General features: G+C 31.0%; 1 protein-coding gene across 4 annotated transcripts in view; it reads left to right on the top strand.

Moving 5' to 3' along the window:
- The window catches only part of LOC142333771 (calmodulin-like), a 402,268-nt gene that overhangs the window by 246,333 nt on the left and 132,135 nt on the right, over positions 1 to 23,800 (top strand). For 2 of the 4 annotated variants that reach the window (XM_075381280.1, XM_075381278.1), the window contains one exon: positions 2,410 to 2,451. The exons of the other annotated variants lie outside the window; for them this stretch is intronic. In XM_075381280.1, coding sequence (XP_075237395.1) covers positions 2,410 to 2,451 — 42 coding nt within the window. The remainder of the gene's footprint in view (positions 1 to 2,409; positions 2,452 to 23,800) is intronic. 4 annotated transcript variants of the gene reach the window in all.

Below are 23,800 nucleotides of genomic sequence, written 5' to 3' on the forward strand. Positions count from 1 at the left end.
TTGCTTGTCAGACATTTCACCACGTCAGACGAGATTTTTCATACACTTCAAAAATTCCATTTTCATATTCTCATTTATCAGCATTCAAAGCTTCTATGAAGAATTAATACATCATTCCAAAAAAAATAAATAAGCTTCCAAAATTCCACGCTTACGAAGTAATTCAAATTTACAAAAAAGAAAAAAAAAGTTGACCGTTTGGTTACTGAAAATGTAGTTCTTTCTACAATGATTATATCCAAAAAAAAACCATGTTGTTAAATACGGTTTAAAAAAAAATAAATTTTTTGAAGGCTCCCCCAAATAGGATACCTTTCTCTGAGAGTAGTGATGTTAAAAATAAAAATCCAGTCCATTTGGTGTATAGAACCAAAGTGTTTTTTTTTTAGAATTGAATATTATAACCACTTCAGTAAGATCAACCGTTATAGTTACTTTCCTCTATTTATCCCAGCATGGAATACTTCTCATATTTGAAAATATTTATTCCATTTTCAGTATTGTTTTATATCAGGTCACGCATAACTATTTGTTCGAGATCTCTAAAAATAAAAGTTAACTAATTGAGATCCAACAATAACATTACTTTCGTAAAAATAAAAAATATTACAATAAAATTTCATTATATTCACCCGAACCCCCCAAAAAAAATATTTTGTATAGTTCAGTTTTTTTTTTTAATTTCTTTCATTCAACACAGTATAAGTTAATTATTTACAGATATAAATAATTATTATAAAAGTATAAAATAAATTATTAACAAATTAAAAACGTTTTTTGGAAGATGATTTTGGGGAGGGGCAGCAGAAAAATATATCGATTTTTTTAAAATTATTTTTTAACTTTTTTCATGTATTATTATTTTTCAACTATGTAATAAAAAATAACCATTGCCGCTTTGAAATCGATAACTAACCTTTTTCTTTAGTATAGCTATTCTGCTAATTATATTAACCGGGAAATTAAAAAAAAAATATTTAAAAAAATAATAAATAACTAACTAATGATAAATTATAATTAAAATTAATATAATCTATCGATACTACATTTCATTATTAATTATATTTAGAGGTATAATTTTTTTACGGCTGTATAATTACCAGCAACCTGAATCATAATGCAGGTCATTATAAAACAAATCTTCATTACAATATAGGAATTCAACCAATCAGAAGCCTACTATATTCAATCACTTACCAATCAGAAACGAGTGTTTTAATCAGCTGTTTTTTTTTTTTTTTTTACTTTGATTTTAATATCGTTCGAATTAGCAGGGACCTGTATCATAACGCAGGTCATTATAAAACAAATCTTCATTACAATATAGGAATTCAACCAATCAGAAGCTTACTCTTTTCAATCGTTGACCAATCAGAAACGAGTATGTTTTAATCAGCTGTTTTTTTTTTACTTTGATTTTAATATCGTTCGAATTAGCAGGGAACCTGTATCATAATGCAGGTCATTATAAAACAAATCTTCATTACAATATAGGAATTCAACCAATCAGAAGCCTACTCTATTCAATCACTGTCCAATCAGAAACGAGTATGTTTTAATCAGCTGTTTTTTTTTTACTTTGATTTTAATATCGTTCGAATTAGCAGGAACCTGTATCATAATGCAGGTCATTATAAAACAAATCTTCATTACAATATAGGAATTCAACCAATCAGAAGCTTACTCTTTTCAATCGTTGACCAATCAGAAACGAATATTATTTAATCGGCTGTTTTTTTTTACTTTGATTTTAATCCGTAGTAACAAGAAAAGGTTAATTTGAAAATACACCGATATATATAACTAATTTTTTTCTTTATGTTGGATTCTAAGGAAGAAATGTCTTTAACACCGATCGATATTAAAAAAAAAAATCTTATAACTAACAACATACTGCCACAAAAATGATTTTTTGATAAATTAAAAATAAAATATTTAGTAAACAATAATTCTAGTATCATTGATTTAAATCAATAATTCCAATATTTTCTAAGCCGTAGAAAAAATACGATATACAAATCTCTATAATGGCCATTAATGCACTCTTTCGAAGTATACGACGCGAACATTGGCGAGTATCGTAACTTAATTTTGCACTAATGACTATTATAGGCACGTTACATAATGTACTATTATACATCAATAAATCGATATAATTATAATTTTATAATCTGAACAAAAAATTTACAATAGATGTTTATCAAAATTATTTTTAAAAAACTGTTCCCAAAGTTAGCTCGTTATTAGAATTAATACTTTAATTATGACAAACAAATTATTGTATTATTATTATTATTAATATTGTTATTATTATTATTATTTGTTATTTATCATTATTTGTATAATTTTTTTTTAATTTTTATAATAATATAAACAACAAGCGTTCAATGGTTCTCTGTGTGTGTTTAGGCCAGAAGTGGGAGTGCTTGTAGTGTTAGAAGTCTCAGTCAGGTAACGACATTCGAATAAAAAGTTCAACTTTAAACACAAAATAAAAGTTCATTAATTAATATTTTATGAGGGATTTACAAAAAATAAATAAATAATAATAAAATAAACAAATTTTAAAATATTTAAATACGTTTTGTATCCTTATTTACTTAAAAATGTGTTAATATATAGTAAACAAAAAAAAAGTTATTGTGCATATATATATACGAGATGTGATTAAAAATTTAATTGTTTTTATCAAAAAGAATTTACCTATTCTTCTATATAATTATTGCCCTTTTCAAAGTAGTCGCCCAGAGATGAGACATACTTATATCAGCATTTCGAACGATCCACAAATATTTCGGAATTTTTTTAAAATATTTTCTTAGGAATTCTTACTTTATTTTATCTAACATTGCAAATCGTTTCGTTTTTTTTTATGTTCCCTTTATTATCAGGAACAAGAAAAAAGCTCAAAATGCTATTGCAATTTTTTTGTAATTTATTGGATTTTTTGTTGCAATTTTTTTGTAACTATGTCTTGAGAATACAAAGGGTTTCAGAAGGATATTATTGTAGTGCAAAATCCAATCACGGTTAGCCAACATTTGTGGGCACAATTTTCTTTTTCAAACGGCGGTAAAATGGTTAGTAATGCTGTTTATTGACCGTAAAACCTTTTAGAAAGAATTCATAATGGAATACGTCATTTCAATTGAAACAAAAAAATAAATAAAACAATCAGCGTCCTTTTTTCAATCCTGATTCTTCAGAATACTTACATCGGGATGGTTGGACCTTCGTATCAACATCATAACCACATACTCAAATTTCGCCGTCAGTTATGAGACGTTTGAGTTTCTGACTCATCAGCGATGTCAGCTGATAATTTTTTTTGAAAATTCAACTGTTTTGAAAAATATTTTCTGCTGTTTATTTCAAACAAAACTTTTTTTTTTGTCTTCAATCATTTGACTGGTTTGATGCAGCTCTCCAAGATTCCCTATCTAGTGCTAGTCGTTTCATTTCAGTATACCCTCTACATCCTACATCCCTAACAATTTGTTTTACATATTCCAAACGTGGTCTGCCAACACAATTTTTCCCTTCTACCTGTCCTTCCAATATTAAAGCGACTATTCCAGGATGCCTTAGTATGTGGCCTATAAGTCTGTCTCTTCTTTTAACTATATTTTTCCAAATGCTTCTTTCTTCATCTATTTGCCGTAATACCTCTTAATTTGTCACTTTATCCACCCGTCTGATTTTTAACATTCTCCTATAGCACCGCATTTCAAAAGCATCTAATCTTTTCTTCTCAGATACTCCGATCGTCCAAGTTTCACTTCCATATAAAGCGACACTCTAAACATATACTTTCAAAAATCTTTTCCGACATTTAAATTAATTTTTGATGTAAACAAATTATATTTCTTACTGAAGGCTCGTTTAGCTTGTACGGCATTGTTCGGCATTTTATATCGCTCCTGCTTCGTCCATCTTTAGTAATTCTACTTCCCAAATAACAAAATTTTTCTACCTCCATAATCTTTTCTTCTCCTATTATCACATTCAGTGGTCCATCTTTGTTATTTCTACTACATTTCATTACTTTTGTTTTGTTCTTGTTTATTTTCATGCGATAGTTCTTGCGTAGGACTTCATCTATTCCGTTCATTGTTTCTTCTAAATCCTTTTTACTCTCGGCTAGAATTACTATATCATCAGCAAATCGTAGCATCTTTATCTTTTCACCTTGTACTGTTACTCCGAATCTAAATTGTTCTTTAACATCATTAACTGCTAGTTCCATGTAAAGGTTAAAAAGTAACGGAGATAGGGAACATCCTTGTCGGACTCCCTTTCTTATTACGGCTTCTTTCGTATGTTCTTCAATTGTTACTGTTGCCGTTTGGTTCCTGTAAATGTTAGCAGTTGTTCTTCTATCTCTGTATTTGAACCCTAATTTTTTTTAAATGCTGAACATTTTATTCCAGTCTACGTTATCGAATCCCTTTTCTAGGTCTATAAACGCCAAGTAAAAAATACAACAAAAAATACCAATCTAAATTGTTTTTCATAAGAAAGGTTTCTATTTTTTCAACAACTTGTCTAGTAATGATTTGACGAGAATTGATTACGATGTCCTTTATATAGTCCATATTTTCATCAATTATTGATATGTTAGAAGGTCCAATCCTTTGAATGTTTTCACGGTGTTTTTTAAAAACCATTTTTACAATTCAATAACCCTTAATATTGACATAAAATCTCACTAAAACCCTTCTGTAACATCTTTATCACTTTGTTGCTCTTGTTTCTTCAGAAAGCTTGTATCGGAACGGTCAGACCTTCGTTTTCATATCAATACCATACATCCATGTTTTGTTACATGTTATAAGTTTAAGTAACTTGATCATCAGTGACGAAACATTTTTTTTTCTTTTTAAATTTACCTATTTCATTTAAAATGCAAATCCTTTTATCAATAATTTTTACCATTAATATATTTCTTTTGGTTCGTTTGCCAAATTTAAACTACGGGTCTAATATGATTGAAATATTGTTATACATTAAAAACAGTGTTGCCATCGTAAGATAAACAAATCAATCAGCCGAATAAATTTCTTATTCCTAATATTTACATTACAATTGTTTAAATTTGGAAGAATAAGTAACCCCATGGCAAAATATGTATGAAATGTAAATGAGGTGTCTTGTTAAAATTCAAACTAATTGTTGAAATGTGTCGTTAATTAAACCCCAACCACCAAACTTTATTTTCAGTTTACCCTCCGGGACCACCGTAAGATATTACTTCAGAGGATAATATGTATGAATGTAAATGAAGTATAATCTGATACAATCTCAGATCGACCATTCCTGAGATGTGTGGTTAATTGAAACCTAACCACCAAAGAACAACGGTCTAGTATTCAAATCCGTAAATTTAACTGCCTTTACTAGGATTTAAACCATACAATTCTTGACTTTGAAATCAGCTGATTTGCAATGACGAGTTCATCACTACAACCCGATAGATTCAACCATCAAACTACACAGGTATTAAGTTAAGTTAAGTTAATTCAATATAAACGTTACTTTCTTTAATAGAATTTAAAATTCTAGAACCATAAAAAACCAGCTGTTAAGTAGCTGAAAATTTTAACCGGTAGTTTATAAAAAAGAAGTCGATCTCCGTGACGGAATGGTAGCGTCTCGACCTTTAATCCGAAGGTCTCGGGTTTGAATCCCCGGTTAAGCATGATTTTTTCATACGCTAATAATTTCAGTTTTAGGTAATAAACATAGCAGTTGAGCTTATAATCTCATTAAAAAATATTATAAGAAAGACTAAACGCGTAGAATGAAAAAAAAATTTTCGTTATTTTTTTTATCACAACTCGTATAAAGGTACACATTGTATAATCAACATAATAAATAATTAATCTAACATAAAACTAAATAAATGATATGAAGGTACTATATTAAATCGATACTATATGATTAAATCGTACTATATATATTTTTACAAAATTTTGTTTTTAGAATATCAAAATATAATGTGAATATTTCATATTAAAAAAAAAATCTAGTTAACAAAAAAATATAAATAAAATAATTACTACTAGTGGCCCCTTGCTGCTCCCGCAGTTTTATTATTACAAAGTAATTTATATATTTTCAAAAAAATCGGCTAAAATCCTATTCCATTAACAATTCATCTCACCCGTAACCCCTCCCACCCCTTTTTTCTCTTTACTTTCCTACAACAGATAAATTGTGTGCTCAAAACCTATTTCCAATCTGTTCAGATGTTCTACTGAATAGATCGGGTTGATTTTTTTTTTTTATTATTCTGCTCTAAATAGCCCGCGAATATGTCAACAAGAATTGACAGATCTTCAAAGTGATTTTTCAATGAGTACAGAAAGCTCCTCAATTAAAAATTAGATGAGGGTTTTATGAAGGAATATTTAGAACATACTCGTGTTTGAGGTTCGTTGATGTTTTCTGATATCTATGAGGGTCATTCCAAGTAGAATAAAATGAAATTATCCTCATTCGTCCAGTAGAATGCCCACATGGACTGAAAATATGTTTTTTAAATTGCGTGCTCAAAATCTATTATCAATCCGTCCAGATGTTCTACTAGAAATATCATGGGCTGATTTTTGTTATTTTTCTAGAAATGTCCTTAGATATGTCATGAAGTATCGACGGACCTTCAGAGGATTTTTCTTACAGTAATAATCTCGGAAAATTCCTGAATTAAGTAATAAATCATGATTCTTTGAGAAATTCTCAAAAGAAATTCAAGATTGGGGTCTCATGACGCTTGATGAATATCTGCGGGTCGTTCCAAGTAGAATAAAAATAAATTATCCTCATTCGTCCAGTAGAATGCCCACATGGACTGAAAATATGTTTTTCAAATTGCGTGCTCAAAATCTATTATCAATCCGTCCAGATGTTCTACTACAAGTATCATCGGACTGATTTTTTTTTTAATTTTGCTATAAATGCCCTTAGATATAATATCATCAAGTATCGACGGATCTTTAAAGGGATTTTTCTTAGAGTAATAATCTCGGAAAATTCCTGAATTAAATAATATTTTTTGAGGAGTTCTCAAAGGAGATTAAAGTTTGAGGTCCGATGACGCTTGATGACATGTTCGCGGGTCATTCCAGGTAGAATAAAGAAAAATTATCCTCATTCTTCCAGTAGAATGCCAACACGAACTGGAAATAAGTTTCATACTGCGCGCTCAAAACCTATTTCCTTTTTTTTCCTCTACTCCTCTAGGTCGGTCCGGACTATTTCCTTAAACCTTCCAGAACCTATTTCCTGACCGTCCAGATGTTCTACTGAAAGGATCTGAATGATTTCTTATTTATTCTACTCGGAATGCCCAGAAGATATGTCAACAAGAATTGACAGATCTTCAAACTGATTTTTCAGTGAATAAAAACCTCGGAAATTTCCACAATTAAGAATTAAATGATAATTTTTTGAGGAATTCTTAAAGGTCCAATGACGGTTGATGAAATATTTGTATAAATCATTCCGAGCAAAACAAATTATCTTGATTCATCCACAAGTAGAGCACCCAAACGGACTGGAAATAGTTTTTCAGCCTATTTTTTTTTTTCTATTTGTTTTAAAAAACTGAAAAAGAAATAAATAAATTTATTGAAATTATTTCTTGCGAATTTACTCATTCAGTAAATTATTATACAAAATGTTTAATATATAAATAGAAATTTCTCTTATTTTCTAAAGAGTATTAATATAAAAGAAAATTGTTCTTGACGTTAATTCTTTTCCTTCGCTTCAGTTAATTTCTATTGTTTTATTTTCTTCATTTATATTTTTAAATTATTTCAAGTTATATTACAAGCATCCTTTATAATCCTGTTTTTTCATATTTTTAGCTTTCTCAATCCTACCCGTCTTTTACTTATATATATAAAATCGTTCAGTTTCCTTATTTCTTTTTATTTTCAACTTTATTGTTCTTCCACTTTTAATTCTTATTCAAGTTCTACATTACTTAGAATTTTTTTTAATTTTATCGTCCAGTACCTTCATCTTCTTAAATCATCTCCATACTTTTTTCTTCCTAATTAACCTTCTCATCGTTCTTTTCATCATCCTTGTTCTTCTTTTCCTTCTTATCATTTCTTGTAATCCTCAACCTCGTCTTATTTATTCTTTATACAATCCTACTTCCAATTATAAAACTACCATTACTCTTTTTTTGTTATAAATAAATCATATAAATTGTGAAATAACAAAAACCTCGACCAGGATTTGAACCTAGAATCTTCCGTATGAGAAACAAGATAATGCTACCACTCTGCCATAGAAATCAACTAAATGGTAATTCCTTTATTTCTTCCTTCTGCTAATTTTTCTACTATCCATTCTTGTTTTCCTTTTTGTTCTAATTTTCCTTCACACATTCTTCTACATCTTTTTCAATTTTCCTAATTAAATTTCTTCACTAATTAATATCTTATATTACGTCCTTTTTTTTATCATTTTTTTTTTTTTTCTACTTATAAATTTTCATAAGTTCAACATTTATATTATTTTTATCCTACTAAAAAATTTTTTTTAAATTTCACTACGTTGGAAAAGTGCAATAATTTTTGAACCATTCATCCAGAGGTCCAGGGTTTGAATCCCGGTTAGGCATAACATTTTTCATACGATACAAATTTCCATCTTCATATTCCCATCACGTACAAGATTCTTTGATGTAATAATTTATCAGTAAAAAAATAAAATTTCTAATTTAGCCGAAATTTTTTTTTTTAAATTTAAATGCTTTGTAATTACTTTTATAATAAAATATAAAATAATACGGAAAAAATTAACAATAATACATAAAAGGGTACACAAATAATATTTTTATTTTTATTAATAAAAACAATAAATAAATAAAAATATCCCTCATTATTAAAATATTAATTAATACGTTTTTTTTTTTATGCTGCTCGGCCTTAATATTTAGAAAGTACACTCTGCATCATACAAAAACCCAAAATAGTAGTATACATTTTATTAATACAAGTTTTTTTTTTTAAAAAATTTTATAAATTGCATCCAAAATATAGTAGTTACCTGCTTTATTAGTGGCGTTGCTCGGCAATTTATTATTGCAAGAATTTTTAAAAATTTATTTAAATAATTTTTTTTTATATATAAATTACAATAGTTTTTTTTTTATTTACTACAAATGAAATTAATAATTAAATATTTTTTTATTTTATTTTGCATCTTTTTTAATCAAAACATGTTTTTTTTTATAAAATATTTTAATTTTTTTAAATAAATAATTTAGTAAATGCATCAAGTAGTTTCATAGTATTATTATATTTATTTTATTATATAAAATTAATAAATTTATAAAAATAACAAAAAAAGAAACTTTATTTTAAAATTCATTACATCGAATGAGATACTAAAATATATATATATATATATATATGTAACGTTTAAAAATAAAAAAAAATAACAAACATAACCTAAAAAATGATGATTTTTTTTCATCTGGTGGATTATTTTTGAACTAATAATCAGTGTAGCCAACATACTTTTATACAATTATTTAATTAAAAATATATTACATTTATTTAAAATCATAATTTTTTTTTAAAATTTCGCTAAATAGAATAAATAAATAATATTCCGAGATAAATTAAAAAAATATTCCTTAGCGTAAAATAAATATATATCATTAATATTTAAATAAATCTACTTTTATAATTCGATGTAATGAAAAAAAAATATTAGAAACAAAATTATTAATTAGTGTTACTTTATAAAAAAAATTCTCACGTAGATAAATTTAAAAATAGAAATTTTATTACAGTAGACTAGAAAAAATTAGATAAACAATTTATCACTTTTTTTTGTTTTAATTTTTAAATAAATTATATTATTTAGCATGGAATTAATAGTATGATATATATATATTTTTTTAAATTAGATAGTAGAATTTTTACTAAATTACTATAGAAATTGCAACGTAGGTGCATCAATTAAAATCGTAGAATTTTTATAATTAAAATTAAAATTAAGATGTATTATATAATATAACTAACTTTTCTATTTCAGAACTGGATAATGGAATTAAAATTAATTTTTATAAATTAAATAAATACTAAAAATGAGTTATTCTAGTTGTTAAATTGAAATAAAAATAACATTCAATAATCATTTACATAAAGAAAAATGTTAGAACTGAATGCGTTATTAAACAAACAATCGTCATTATTAAATATAAACCAAACACTAAAAACAAATATAAATATTACAAAAATGAAAAAAATGTTAAAAAAATAAATGCTGAAAAAATAAAATAAATTTAATCCTGCTATGAGCAGTCAAAGTTGAAAGCAAAAGGTGAATTTACTATCTTTTGGATTGCTCATAACGAGATCGTTATTTCTTTTTTTTAATTTACTTATTGTTTTATTTTATTACCAATACAAATAAACATGTTTTATTTCGTTTTTTCTTATAAATTATATATAATTATTTTTATTAACTTGTAATTAAATGATGATGATGATGATTGTTTAACAATCGAAACGCGCATTTATTTTATAGAGTTATACATTATGTAAGCAGTCCCTGAACGTTCTCTTAAGTATTTTAAATATATACTAGGATACATATTTTCTGATTAATCTGAATTTTTATCTTATTAATTGCCTAATAATTTATTTTTATTAACCTTATCCAATTGGAAAGCTTTCTTTTATCCGTTTTATTTAAATCCGATTTATCAAGGTAACAGACTGTTTTTTTTCAGATTATTGCAAACGTAATTGTACTTTAAGTCAAATTTATTTAGGTGTATCATTCCAAGAAAAAAAAAAATTCAATTTTTTACGAGAACTATCAATTCTTAAGGTATGAAAAATTATATATTGTTATTAAAACATATTAAATTGTTATTAAAAAAAATTGGTTAAATAGGTAAAATAAAATAATCTTTGAAATGTTAAATTTTTAAATAAAAAATTATTATTTTTATTATTATTGTACTAATAAATTCCCTAACTGAATTACAGCAGTTAATAAAGCACATTGTTTCACAACAGAAAAAGGTATGTCAATTTTTTATTGCTTTATACTATCTGTTTCAGTCTCTTTAGAAAGCAGTGGTGAATATAAAAAGAGCAAAAATATAAAAAAACAGCAGATAAAAAAGATATAAAGAGAAGAGAATATAAAAAGGAAAGTACTAGACAGATGCTTTCATTAATAGTAGTGATGTTTATTTTACCGAAAATAACTACAGTAAACAGAGTAAACGTAAAATTTGTTGAGTTGAATGTTATTTAAATTATAGTAAATTAGGTATAAAGATACAAACTTTAAATATACCTCTGGGACGAAGATAACAAAAAGAAACCACTTCGTTCCTCAATTTCAAAAACCGAGCCAAATATGGAGTCTAAATTTTTTGAGCACAAATACATTATTTTATCGATCTGATTAAAAAAAAAGGTTTTTTTTTAATCAGATCATCTAAATTTATTATAAGCCATAATTAAAAAATAAAATTATAAAAATGTAAGAAATAATAATAAATAATTTACGCCCTTTAAAATTATATATCGCGTAAAAAATATATATTTTTTTAAAAATTAAAATTCCAAATTTTTATTTGGTATAACAACACAATATGTAAAATAAACGAGTTACAAAGGTGCTATAACGAAACATAAACAACAGATGAATCAGTGGGAATTTTAAAACATATAATTCCGGATCTTATTTCGTTTGGTGACACTAAACCTCCAGAGGGCTATTATTACAAAGTAATGTTATATACCGAGTAATTAAAAAAGGACTTCACAACTTAAAAAGTATATAAAAATTTATTTAGATAACTTACACCGATTCGGTTGAGGCCTCATTTCATAGCAAAATATATCAAGTTTCGACTCACGAAGTTCATTAGTACCAAATTTGGCTACCAGCGCTGTCACCAGTGTTGTTAAAACTTGATTTTGGTTTCATGATTTGTATTCAGCGACTGCAGTTCAACGTAATTTTCTTAGAAAGTACGATAGGGAGCCTCCTAGTAAGCATACAATTTACTCTAGGCACCAAACCTTCGTTGAGATAGATTATCCTGTTAAACATACAATATCACCAGGACGCCTACGCTTCCTTGTAGCTGCTGTGACTCAACTTTGCACGTAATCAACTCGACGTGCATCACGTGAGATTGGCAATTCACAAAAATGACTGTTAGGCGCCTATTACGTAAACGATTGCACTTGAAGCGATAAAACCTAATCGTAATTCAACACATTACAGATGACGAAAAAGTTTCACGGCTGCAGTTACGTGTGGAAATAATGAATAGAATTGCAGACAACGATAAATTTTTTTTATACAATGAAATTCTCAGTTATGAGTCAACGTTTCACTTCAGCAATATAGACACCCATAAATGCGGAATTTCAGGTAGCCAAAACCTTCATGAAACTTTGCAGGACATTCATGATAGCTTCACTTCAGCGACATAGACACCCATAAATGCGGAATTTCAGGTAGCCAAAACCCTCATGAAACTTTGCAGCATATTCATGATAGTCCTAAGCAAACAAACAGCGTAAGTGCCATTCTTCCAAGAGGCAACCGTAAATGGTATCGTTTATCTGGTCATGGTTCAAAATTTTTTAATTCCTCAGTTAGACGATGAAGAGCAATATGGTAGGCGTTACTACCAGAAAGACCATTTCACTACCGCTTACAAATCCGCGAATTTCTTGATACTCGATTCCCAGATCGGTAGATCTGTCGGGAAGGTCCAATTGCATGGCCACTCGCTTCCCAGATTTGGCCACGCTACATTTATACTTGTGGGATTTCATTAAACATCGAGTTTATGAACCGCCTTTGCCTGATCTGCTCAGCTTATCGAGCTAAGACTTCGAATTAACGCCACAGCTGCAGAGGTAACGCCCGACTTGCTGGCTATAGTCTGGAATGAAATTAACTTCAACTGGGATGTATGTCACATTACAAATGGAAGCCATATCGAATCAAAGTGAATGTTGAGTGAAAAACTTGATGTGTTTTTCTATTAAATGAGACCTCAGTAAAATCTGTAAGTTATCTCAATAAATCTTTATAAGCTTTTAAAGTGGTGAAGTCCTTTTTGAATCACCCGATATTTTCAAAAATGGGCTAAAAACCTGTTTAATTTACAAACATCTCGTCCCAACTCCCTTTTTTGTCTTTTCCCTTTCCTACCACTGATAAACTGCATGCTCAAAACTTATTTCTGTCCGTCCAGACGTTCTACTGGACGGTCCAGGCTGAGGTTTTTTTATTCAGCCCGTAGATATATCATTATGCATCAAAAGACATTCAAAGTGATTCTCCTGTGAGCAATAACCTCAAAGATTTCTTCTATTAGGGATTAAATGAAGATTCTTTGAGGACTTCTGAAAGGAAACTCAAGTTTGTGTCAGATGATGGATCTGTATTTTTCATTCTGAGCAGAATAAAAAAACAATTAGCCCGATCTGTCCAGTGGTACATCAACACGACCTTTTTTTTTTCTCTCAGCTCCCCTGGGCCGGACCGACTTGTTGGTATTACGCCGCCCAGGGGAGTGTCTTTAAACTCAAATAGGCCTCCCCACCTACCGGCTATATACCGGCAAGGCAGGTCGGCCTACCGGTTAGCTCTTTTTGAGAGTTCTTTATCAATATTGCCCCCTTGGGGACCCAAAAGGGCAATATTAATACCCCACATTATTACACCACGCCAGACCCAGTTCGCCGCGACGCGGCGCCGGGTCCCTTCAGTATTCACTGTGCTGTTGCCTGACTGTTACCCGTGGAGTCCTTGGTGGCTCATCAGTGCCAACACACCGCAGCATGCTGGACCTCACCAGCAAGGCTGTCCACCCAGTCCTATTCTAGCCAACACCTTGTCTTCTCTCATCGGAGTATTTCTGTAGAACAACTTGTCTAACAAAACGATCAAAATTATTCCAGTTTGACTCTCTTCTTAGCATGTAGTCTATTGTTGTCTCTGGAGTTATACCTGTGAGTGCCTTACTACGTCTAAGTGTGTCCCACCTATGCACTCAAAAAAGGTGTGCTCAGCATCATCTATCTCGTTGCAGTAGTTGCAAATTGGCTCTTCTCTCTTGCCTATTTTGTGCAGGTAGTTATTGAAGGAACCATGTCCTGTAAAAAACTGCGATAGGTGATGATCAACCTCACCAAATCTTCTCGACAACCGTGGCTTGATGTTGGGGATGAGGGTTCTCGTCCATCGACCCACAGCTTCCTGCGACCATCTTTTCTGCCAGATATTATAAACGGCATCCCTGACCTCTTGTTCTGGCTTGCCTTGTGCCCTCTCCACCCTCTTTTTTGCGATTAGGTCAATAGGAGGTGTACCCGATAACACACACAGGGCGGCATAGGACACTGTCCTGTATGCGGACACAACACCTAGGAGCACACACCTGTGCGTCCTCGCCAGTCTCTCTTTGTTGCGCCTGATGGCGATAGAGCGCCACCAGGACATCAACACGACCTGGAAATAGGTTTTCTGCCCAAATGTTTTAATATACAAATTTATTTTGTTATCGATGAGTCGTAGAAATGCCATTTACGCACCCCCCCATAAATGATGGAGTGTCGGAATCGCAGGGGTTCGACTAGATATTAAATAGCCTATTCGTACCCGCATCCTACCAACTAAAAATCCTATCTCAACGTTTCTCCTGCATCTGGGCCGGTCCTGTAGTTGAGCATTGCACGGCCTTAGGACGTGCCCTTAATGTCCCTCATCCGTTGCCCATCCGCACAAAATACAAGATATTAAAACATCCTAATAGAATTATAAAAAAGCATTAATTTTTTTTGATCTCACTTTTAAGAAAAGTTAAAAAAGTCGGTAAAAATTGTGAAATATTTTAATTAGAAATATTAATTATTTTATTCCAAAAATTTGGAAAATTATATATACGTAAAATTTAAATATTTATTTTTAAATAATACATAAATATTGTTATACAAAATTAAATAAAAATTATAAGAAAGAAGAAGAAAACAAATATTTTTTGAATAAATACTTAACCAAACATTATGTAACATTAACAATATATTAAACTTAATTCTCGTTCCCGGTACAGTCACTTTTTATTCTACTATAAACTGACATGTTCTTAGCAACTATTTACCTAAATTCCATCCATTTAAGTGCCAACATATACTCTCTCACTCTCTCTCTCTCTCTCTTTTACTGTTAACTATAGATTACGGTTTCTAGTTTCAAGTCTCCTCCCTTCTATTTTCTTATATAACCCACCCTACAAATTCATCCCTCAGTATCTCACAAAGCCCGGGATACAAACCATAAGCCGTGCAAATTAATGGGTGCTCTTCTACCTTACATATAACAATGCAATAATTTCTCCTCATCGTCTATGTTTTCAACAAGACGTGAATTCCCACACGATCACCACATCCCATACTCTTATTATACATTTATACATACATATATAAGAGTGTGAACACACACATTTCAATCAAACGTATATATATATATATATATATATATATATATAAATATACTGTAGATAATTAGAAACATGCCACTTTTCATGTAAAAAAAATCGTATCTTTATGAGTTGTGTTAAACCTCCCTTATAATACGGTGTTATAAATTTCTATACTACTGTATACACGTCTGCCTAAATAATAAGATATTACGTTTACATAACGCACTTGATCCTCAAATTTTCTATTCACAAAAAGGATTATCTAACGTCACTCTACAGAAAAAGAAAATATTACAAAATTCCAAGATCATATATATATATATATACAGAGTGTCCCATATAATAAGCAACCCAACCATATATTGGTTGGTATTGAAATAATAAAAAGGCATGTGTAAATGTAAATGTAATTTTTATTATTACCATCCATTACCTTACATTTAGAGTAAATGTTAAAAGTGGCCGCCATCTTCTTGAATACAAGTTTCAATTCTTTTTTCAGCGTTTCTTGCAACTTTTTTCAAAGTTTGTGGCTGGATATTTAATACAGCTTGTTCAATATTGACTTTCAAGTGTTTGTGGTTTGTTGCTGTAGGCTTTTTCTTTGAGGTAACCCCGTAGAAAAAAATCCACCGCAGTCAAATCTGGAGATCTTGGTGGCCGAAAGCCTTGACCGATAACACGATTACCAAAGAATTCCTCGACGAAATCATAAGTTGAACCTGCGTAGTGCGATGTCGACCCGTCATGTTGTAGCCGGCAGTGTCTGTCTTCCTCTTCCAAGACTGCGATGAACTGAAATAAAATATCCTGATATCGTTCTGCATTAATGGTGTACACGAAAAAAATAGGACACGTTATTTTCTTCCGCGATATCGCGCACCACACGCCCGACTTCTGCGGGTGTAATTGTTTTTCGTCATAAACGTGGGGATTTTCAGCGCTCCAAATTATACTGTTTTGGCTGTTTACGTAGCCGTCCAAATGAAGCCGGGCTTCATCAGTGAAAAATAACGAATCCATAACGTTAATTCCCTCGCGCAGAAATCGACGGAACCATTGACAATATTGTAGCCGTTTTTATTTGTCGGGCTCAAGAAGTCGATGAACCGTTTGAATACGATAAGGTCGTAATTGTAATCGTTTGGTCGCCCGATGAACAGTTAATTTAGACAAATTAATTTCAGCAGACTAACGTCTGATCGATTTATTTGGCGAGGCGAGTAATCGGTCTTTGATTTCAGCGACTGTATCGGTATTCAACACTGACGCAGATTTATTGTGTTCCTTGTTATTAACAGAACCGGTCTCTCTAAATTTTGCAACTAACCTTAATACTGATGTTTTGTTAGGAGCTGGTTTATCCGGGTACTTATGGCGAAACAAATCTTGCACTGCAACCGCTGATTTCGTATTGAAGTACGGCTCAACAATGAAATCAGCGAAAACACCATCTTGTCTCTAGCAATACACTGAACGTTATGATTGCATTGTTGTTACTATCGGTAGTGTTCTACTGCGTCATCGCGATGTTCAGATGTTGGACGAGTCCATTTCAGTAACGAGTAAGGGAGTAAGTTTGACTTTTGAAATTTCATGGATGAGAGATTGATGGGTTGCGTTTTATATGGGACACTGTATATTTTAAATTAAGAATCGTTTTAATATAAATTTAAATACTGCATTTGAAAAACGTTATTTTTATGAGCTCTGTTCAGAAAGTAACCAAACTATTTTTTTTTTAATCTTTATTATAATTTTTACAGATTATTGATTCTTTTCCCCTTCAAAGTAATTCCCCTCCCTTATTCACAAACATTTCCCAGCGATGTTTCCACTTCGCCAAACAGTCCTGGATAGCTTCGTTTGAAATTTCAAATGAAACCTTTAAGGTCCGTGATGAATTTGTTTTAATGTCACCAATAATCTAAAAAGGGGTTCTCTCGTCACTGATTTTAATCTCGGAAATAAGAAAACATCGCAAGGAGCCAAGTATGGTGAGTAGGGAGGCTGAAGGAGAACACTCATCTAATTTTGGCACAAACTGACGACCTGACAAAGCAAAGCCAGACAAAACTGAACTGACAAAACTGACGGTGCGGGCGCATCGTTGTGGTGAAGAACCATGAGTTGTCTCGCTACAGCTCTAGTCTTTCTTTGCGGATCTTTTCATGTAACCGTTGTTAAATGCCTTGATAGTAGGCACGGTTTACTGTTTCACCTTGTGACAAGAATTCAAAATGCACAATTCCATTAAAATATTTAAAAAAAATAGAGTATCACTTTGACATCTGACCGAGATTGACGTGTTTTCTTGGGACATAGAGATCCTTTGTCGATCCATTATAAAGATTAAACTTTTGTCTTGATGTCGTAGCTGTAAACCCGGCTTTCTTCTCCCGTTATGATCTTCTGTGTGAATGTTTCATCGTCATCGGGTTGTTCAAGAATTTGCCGACAAACATCCACTCCATGTTCATTCTGCTTTTCGATCATCAAACTTTTCTACGACTCGATGCACGTTCAATTTTTCATTTAAAATGTCACGTCTAGATCCGATCGAAATGCTAATCTCACCCCCAATTTCGCTGAGAATCGATCGGCGATTTGCACTACTAGATCGTTGATTTACTGAACGCGGGTGTTATCAGTTGAAGTCGAAGGACTTACTGGTCGAGGGTCATCTTCAATTGATTAATGACCACTTTTAAATCGTAAAAACCATTCGTAATATTGTATACAACTCAGAACATCATTTCGTAAATTTGTTTCAAAAGTTGAAATGTTTCTATTAATGTTTCCCCCAGTTTCACGTAAACTTTAACGTTTTATCGCTGCTCCCGAAAACCGCAGACTACTAATATTGCTACTAAAACTTTAACACACACTCAAATAACAATAACACAAAAATTAAACGAGATATCAACAATTCAAGAACGTGTGGTTACAGAGGAGGTTATGTAGAAAACAATGCTACCAACCGTACGTAACTAAATATCTCCGTTGGCGTGTAATTAAAAATGTTCGGTTATTTTCTGAACAAACCTCGTACAGTCCCGGTACTATTGATAAAGGCTGTTGTGGCAGCTATATATATATAATGGATAAATACAAGGTTATCATAAAAAAATGGTGCGGTTTTGAACATGGTTTACATTAAAACAGAATTACTTACAGTTTATGTTTTTTATTTTTCAAATTTGTCGTCTCATACATTTTTTTACATAATTAATAAATTTCAATATGTGCGCCCTTAGTCGCACGACAAATGTCCAAACGATAGTCAACTTCTCTCCAAACATTAGTTAACATTTTTTCGTTAATGGTTGTCATCGTTTTATTAATCCTGTTTTTTTAAGCGGTTTAGCGAAATTTTTGTGTATAAACAACGCTTTTGATGTACCCCCGCAAGAAAAAATCGAAAGGTGTCAGGTCTGGACTCCTTGGAGGGCAGGTATGGGTCCTTGCCGGCCTACCCATCGATCTCCAAATTTTTCATTCAAAGCATCCGTGACCAACGCATTGAAGTGCGGGGGAGCACCGTCTTGTTGGAAATTAAGTCGATGAATGTTTTCGAGTTCATCCGGCTGAGGAAAGCAATAATCGGTTAACATGTCAAGATACACGACTCCATTAATTGTTTTTTCAGCAAAGAAGAAAGGCCCTATTACACGATTTTTTATCACACCACACCAAACATTAACTTTAGGCGAATCGCGTTGTTTCTCAATAATTGCGTGTGGGTTTTCAGAGCCCCGTATCCGTGAATTGTGTCTGTTAACACATCCGTTCACATGGAATGTAGCTTCGTCTGTAAAAATTATATCGTCTAAAAACGATTCGTTTTCACTTATTCTGTCCGACATTTCAACAGCGAAATTGTAACGTTTTACACCATCTTCGAGTTTCAATTCCTGCAGTATCTGGATTTTATAAGCGTGTAATTTCAGTTTTTTATGTAAAACTTTGTAAACTGTTGATTTTGGAATACCTAATTCGACGCTTCGACGGGGGATGGACTTCCCAGGACTTCTAATTGCCGATCGTCTAATTAGTTCAACCGTTTCGTCCGGTACACTTGGTCTGCCGGTTGATTTCTGTTTCTTAACCGATCCGATTTCTTCGAATCGTTTGAACCAACGTGTTATGTTATTTTTGTGCGGCGGTTCTCTTCCGAATTCATGTAGAAACGCACGTTGAACGAAAATTACGGATTTTAATTCAGCCATTAATAAAACACACTATGCTTTATCTTTATCCGAGAACATAGTAACTCACTAAACTCACCGCAACAACAATACAAGAACTGACGTTGTGGTTACAATTGCTGATAAACAAACTTTTGGGTTGGAGGCTTTCAGGGATACCAATATAACATCTAGAAATTTTCCTACAATCTTCCTATGAGTTACTGAAACCGCACCATTCTTTTATGATAACTCTGTATAAAGAATTCAAATGTGATCTTGTTGTTCAACTTTTCAGATTTTAATTTTCATTAAGTTTAATATAAATTACCTTTAATTAAAATTACGATTAAAGTTTGGATATAAAAAAGAACAATTAGTAAAATTAGAAATATAATTTTTTTAAATAAAACATATTTGGAATAAATAACATTAATATTTCATAGATATGAATTAATGAGAACTGTGATATGGTATACTTGTAAAAGGAAAATATAGATAAATGCGACTGAAGGAAGGTACATTACGGAAAGAAAACAAATAAATAGCAGAACAATTATTTGTGTGCCTATATATATTTTAATCCTGTGGGTAAGAAATCTGAATTTAAAACACGAATCACTATGTAATGGCAAAACTGCAATGCAGTCTATGCATTTATATATATTTATTAATAAATATTACTATAAATTTGTATATTTCAAAGTACTACCCATTCGTAAACAACTGTTACATAATATGACCTATTTTACTTTTTTGAAAGTTATTTAAAGTATATTACTTGCGTCTCAAAAAGTTGAAAAATAACAAAATTGATAGCTTTTCTGTTGACATGTATATATATTTATTTTCTTACTTCGATATATTCAAAACTTTAGTAAATTTATTCAGAATGCTACTTAAATTTTTCTTTAAAGATTCCTATAATATTACAAAGATTTTTTAAAAATTTTATAAATTTGCTTTATACTTGTTAGTCGTACTTTAATAAAATTATTATCATGCATTGCATGAGTTTAGATTAATTTGGATTTCAAAAGACAACATCATACATTAAAATCTCGCATAGCCGTTTAGCAGATTTAGAAATTTTTTAGTGAACGGATCGGGAGAATGTTTTTTTATCGTGTTCAAAATGACGCATATATACGTCAGCAAGCGTCATCAGACTCGTAAACTTGAATCCTCTCAGAGAAATCCTCATTTATTCTTTAATTGAGGAACTTTCTGAGGTATTAATCGTTAGAAAATAACTTTAAAAGGTCTTGATTGCTTGATGACCTAAAAAGCGGGCCATTTTGAGCAGAATAAAAAAAAATCAGCCCGTTTTCTCCAGCAGTACATCTACAGGGACTGGAAATAGATTTTAAGCAAGCATTTTAACTCTAATAAGAAAAGAAAGAGAAAAACAAGAGGGTTGGGGTGAGACATGTTTAAATGGAATAGGATTTGAACCGATTATTTAAAAATATATTACATTATTTTATAATTATGACGCTGTGGAGCAGCAAGGGACCACTAGTCTAAATATTAAACCGTTAATCATTTACGAATATATTTATGTAAATTCATTAAACCAAAAGTTAGTTTCATCAATCTACAATAAAACAATTATAAGCTGTTATATAAAGCTTAGATAACTTAAGAAAGGTATAAAATAACATAGTAGTGGTCGGTTTCCTTTCTAATTATAAGCATATAAATCATCAATCAATGAAATTAATGACCTTAAAACACCATCTATTGTAACCGTTCATAATAAATACCTTTTTATAAAATTAATAATTACAAAAAAAAATAAAATTTAAAAAAAGAAAAAAGAAATTATCTTTGTAAAATGTTTTAAAGTATAAAAGTTAAAACATCAATTAATGAGATACATTCCTTTTTTTATATTTTTAAATTAAAAACAAAAAAGAAAAAAAAACGTATTAAAAAGAAAGACACTTGATAAAAACACTATAACACTTTTCATAATGCAAACAAAACTGAAGTTCCTTTTCCCCACTTTTCACTCTCAAGTGTTATACTAAAATTTTAATGACACTTGAGATGAACTCGTCTAAAAATTGCTATGCATATACACATACGTACATATATATATACAAAGAGATAAAATCCTCGTTTTGTACTTCACTTATATATATATATATAGTGTGTTGCCATCTAATAGAACAGATGTAAAATAATGAGGTATGATTTATTCATTACTTTTTAAAGTATGTTATGCTGTGAAAAAAAAAGAAAAAACATCTAAGAATTAATTAAAAAATCACGATGACAAAAAAAGTTTTTTTTTAATGACTTTTTATTACTTAAGTTTTATCTTTTCCCATTACTTTCTTTTTAATTGGGATATACAGACTGAGAAATATATAACCGAACATAAAACGTAACCGCTGCAGAATCGGTGGGTTATGTTGGAATAAAATTTTATAATGATTAGCCGCTCTACCCGGCTTCACCGGACCTCCCAGCCAGGGAGGTCTTTGGTTTTCCAGGTTTCCAAAGTTTTTTTTTCAACTGGAAAATTTTTGACGTTATCAACTTTACGGGGAAGACCAAGCAAGATTGTTGCAACAACGCTGATCAACTTGATCATCAGCGGTGCCCATAAAGTAAATTTGCAGAAACTTATGGCCTTCGTTTGGTTGAAGCAAAAATGACCCCACGCGATGGTAAATTTGTCCCTGCACTTTGAATCTGGTCATATAATTTTCGAGGACAATAGCTTCTACTCCGAATGACGTCATTTTAAAACATTAATTGTATTTGCAAATGTTTGTTAAAAAGTGCCTTGACTCACTTGTGGTTCCTGATAGAAGGGACAATAGAGGCTCAAGTGGTAAACCAATGTCGAGTAATTTAACTTTTCCGCTTGTGCAGCAGATTCCTTGCGATTCGTTTTTGAATGTAAATGCAGAACAATATGGGCACTCTTTGTCCATTTTTCCAATTGCGACACTTTTTGGGCGGAATAATCATAGTTGGCATCGTAATGATAGGCGCATTCTTTCGATTTGATGCCCATCTAGATTGAGCAGATCGTGTTAATCATAGTCGCTCCTCTCGTTTACCATTGTTTCTGTTAATCGGGCTTTAGCTGCGCGAGTTCGGACGCCTTCTAATCGCATTTCCCGTTGCTCAGTTGTTTCAGTCGAGCGGGATCGGGCTGTGTGTATTCGGTCGCTTTCCAATCTTGACTGTCTTTCGTCTTCAGGCTCTGTCGCACGAACAGTTTTCATCATACGTGCTTTTTTTGTATTTCTTCCGATTAAAGAATGTCTTTTAGGCGTGGTATGATGTTTAGAAAAAATATCACAGAATTTAAAAGATTGCAGTTACATCCTTTCTTTACGCACTTTAAATTAGTAACATACACACGATAAACAAAAGCAGCTATTTATTTATGTATTTAAATAGCTGTAAAAAATTGTAAATGAATGAATCGTAAAAATTACATATGCATGTGCGCTAAATCGTTTGAAACTTACGAATATCTGTACGTTAAAACTTCAGCCCTTTTCAAAATTAATCAATTCAATGTTGAAAAAAAATTTTAGTTAAAAATTAAATTTTTCTTGAAAATCAGTCATTTTGAAAATTAAATAAGCTTTGAGGAAGAAATAAAGTGTTTTAAATTTCGTTATGTTGGAGGTCCAAAAAAATTAACCTATGTTAACCGCAGGGCTTCAAAGTGTAGGTGTGCAAAATTTTAGACAAATCTGTCCGGTAGATCTCGAGTTAAGTTGGAACAGGCAGACAAATAAATATTGATTTTTATATATATATAGATGCGGATAAATTAAATAAGAAAACGTAATTTAAATGTTCCATTTATTTACCTTATTGTTACAAAATATGTTCAAAAAGACCACCCTGTGCATCGATGTACTTTTGTGCTTGACTGATCATATTGATAATCGTCTGAGGCAAAACGTTGATGTCAATTGCGTTGATTTTTTGTTGAATATTCACCTTCAATTCATCAATATTATGGAGATTAGATGCATAAACTCTCCTCTTTAAGTAGACCGAAATGAATAAATAACAAGTAGACAAATCTGAGGAATGTCAACAGAGTCCACTGTCCTATGTTGACAGCTAGTTCATTTGT

This window comes from Lycorma delicatula, chromosome 13 (assembly GCF_047948215.1).
Source record: "Lycorma delicatula isolate Av1 chromosome 13, ASM4794821v1, whole genome shotgun sequence".
Lineage (NCBI taxonomy): Eukaryota > Metazoa > Arthropoda > Insecta > Hemiptera > Fulgoridae > Lycorma > Lycorma delicatula.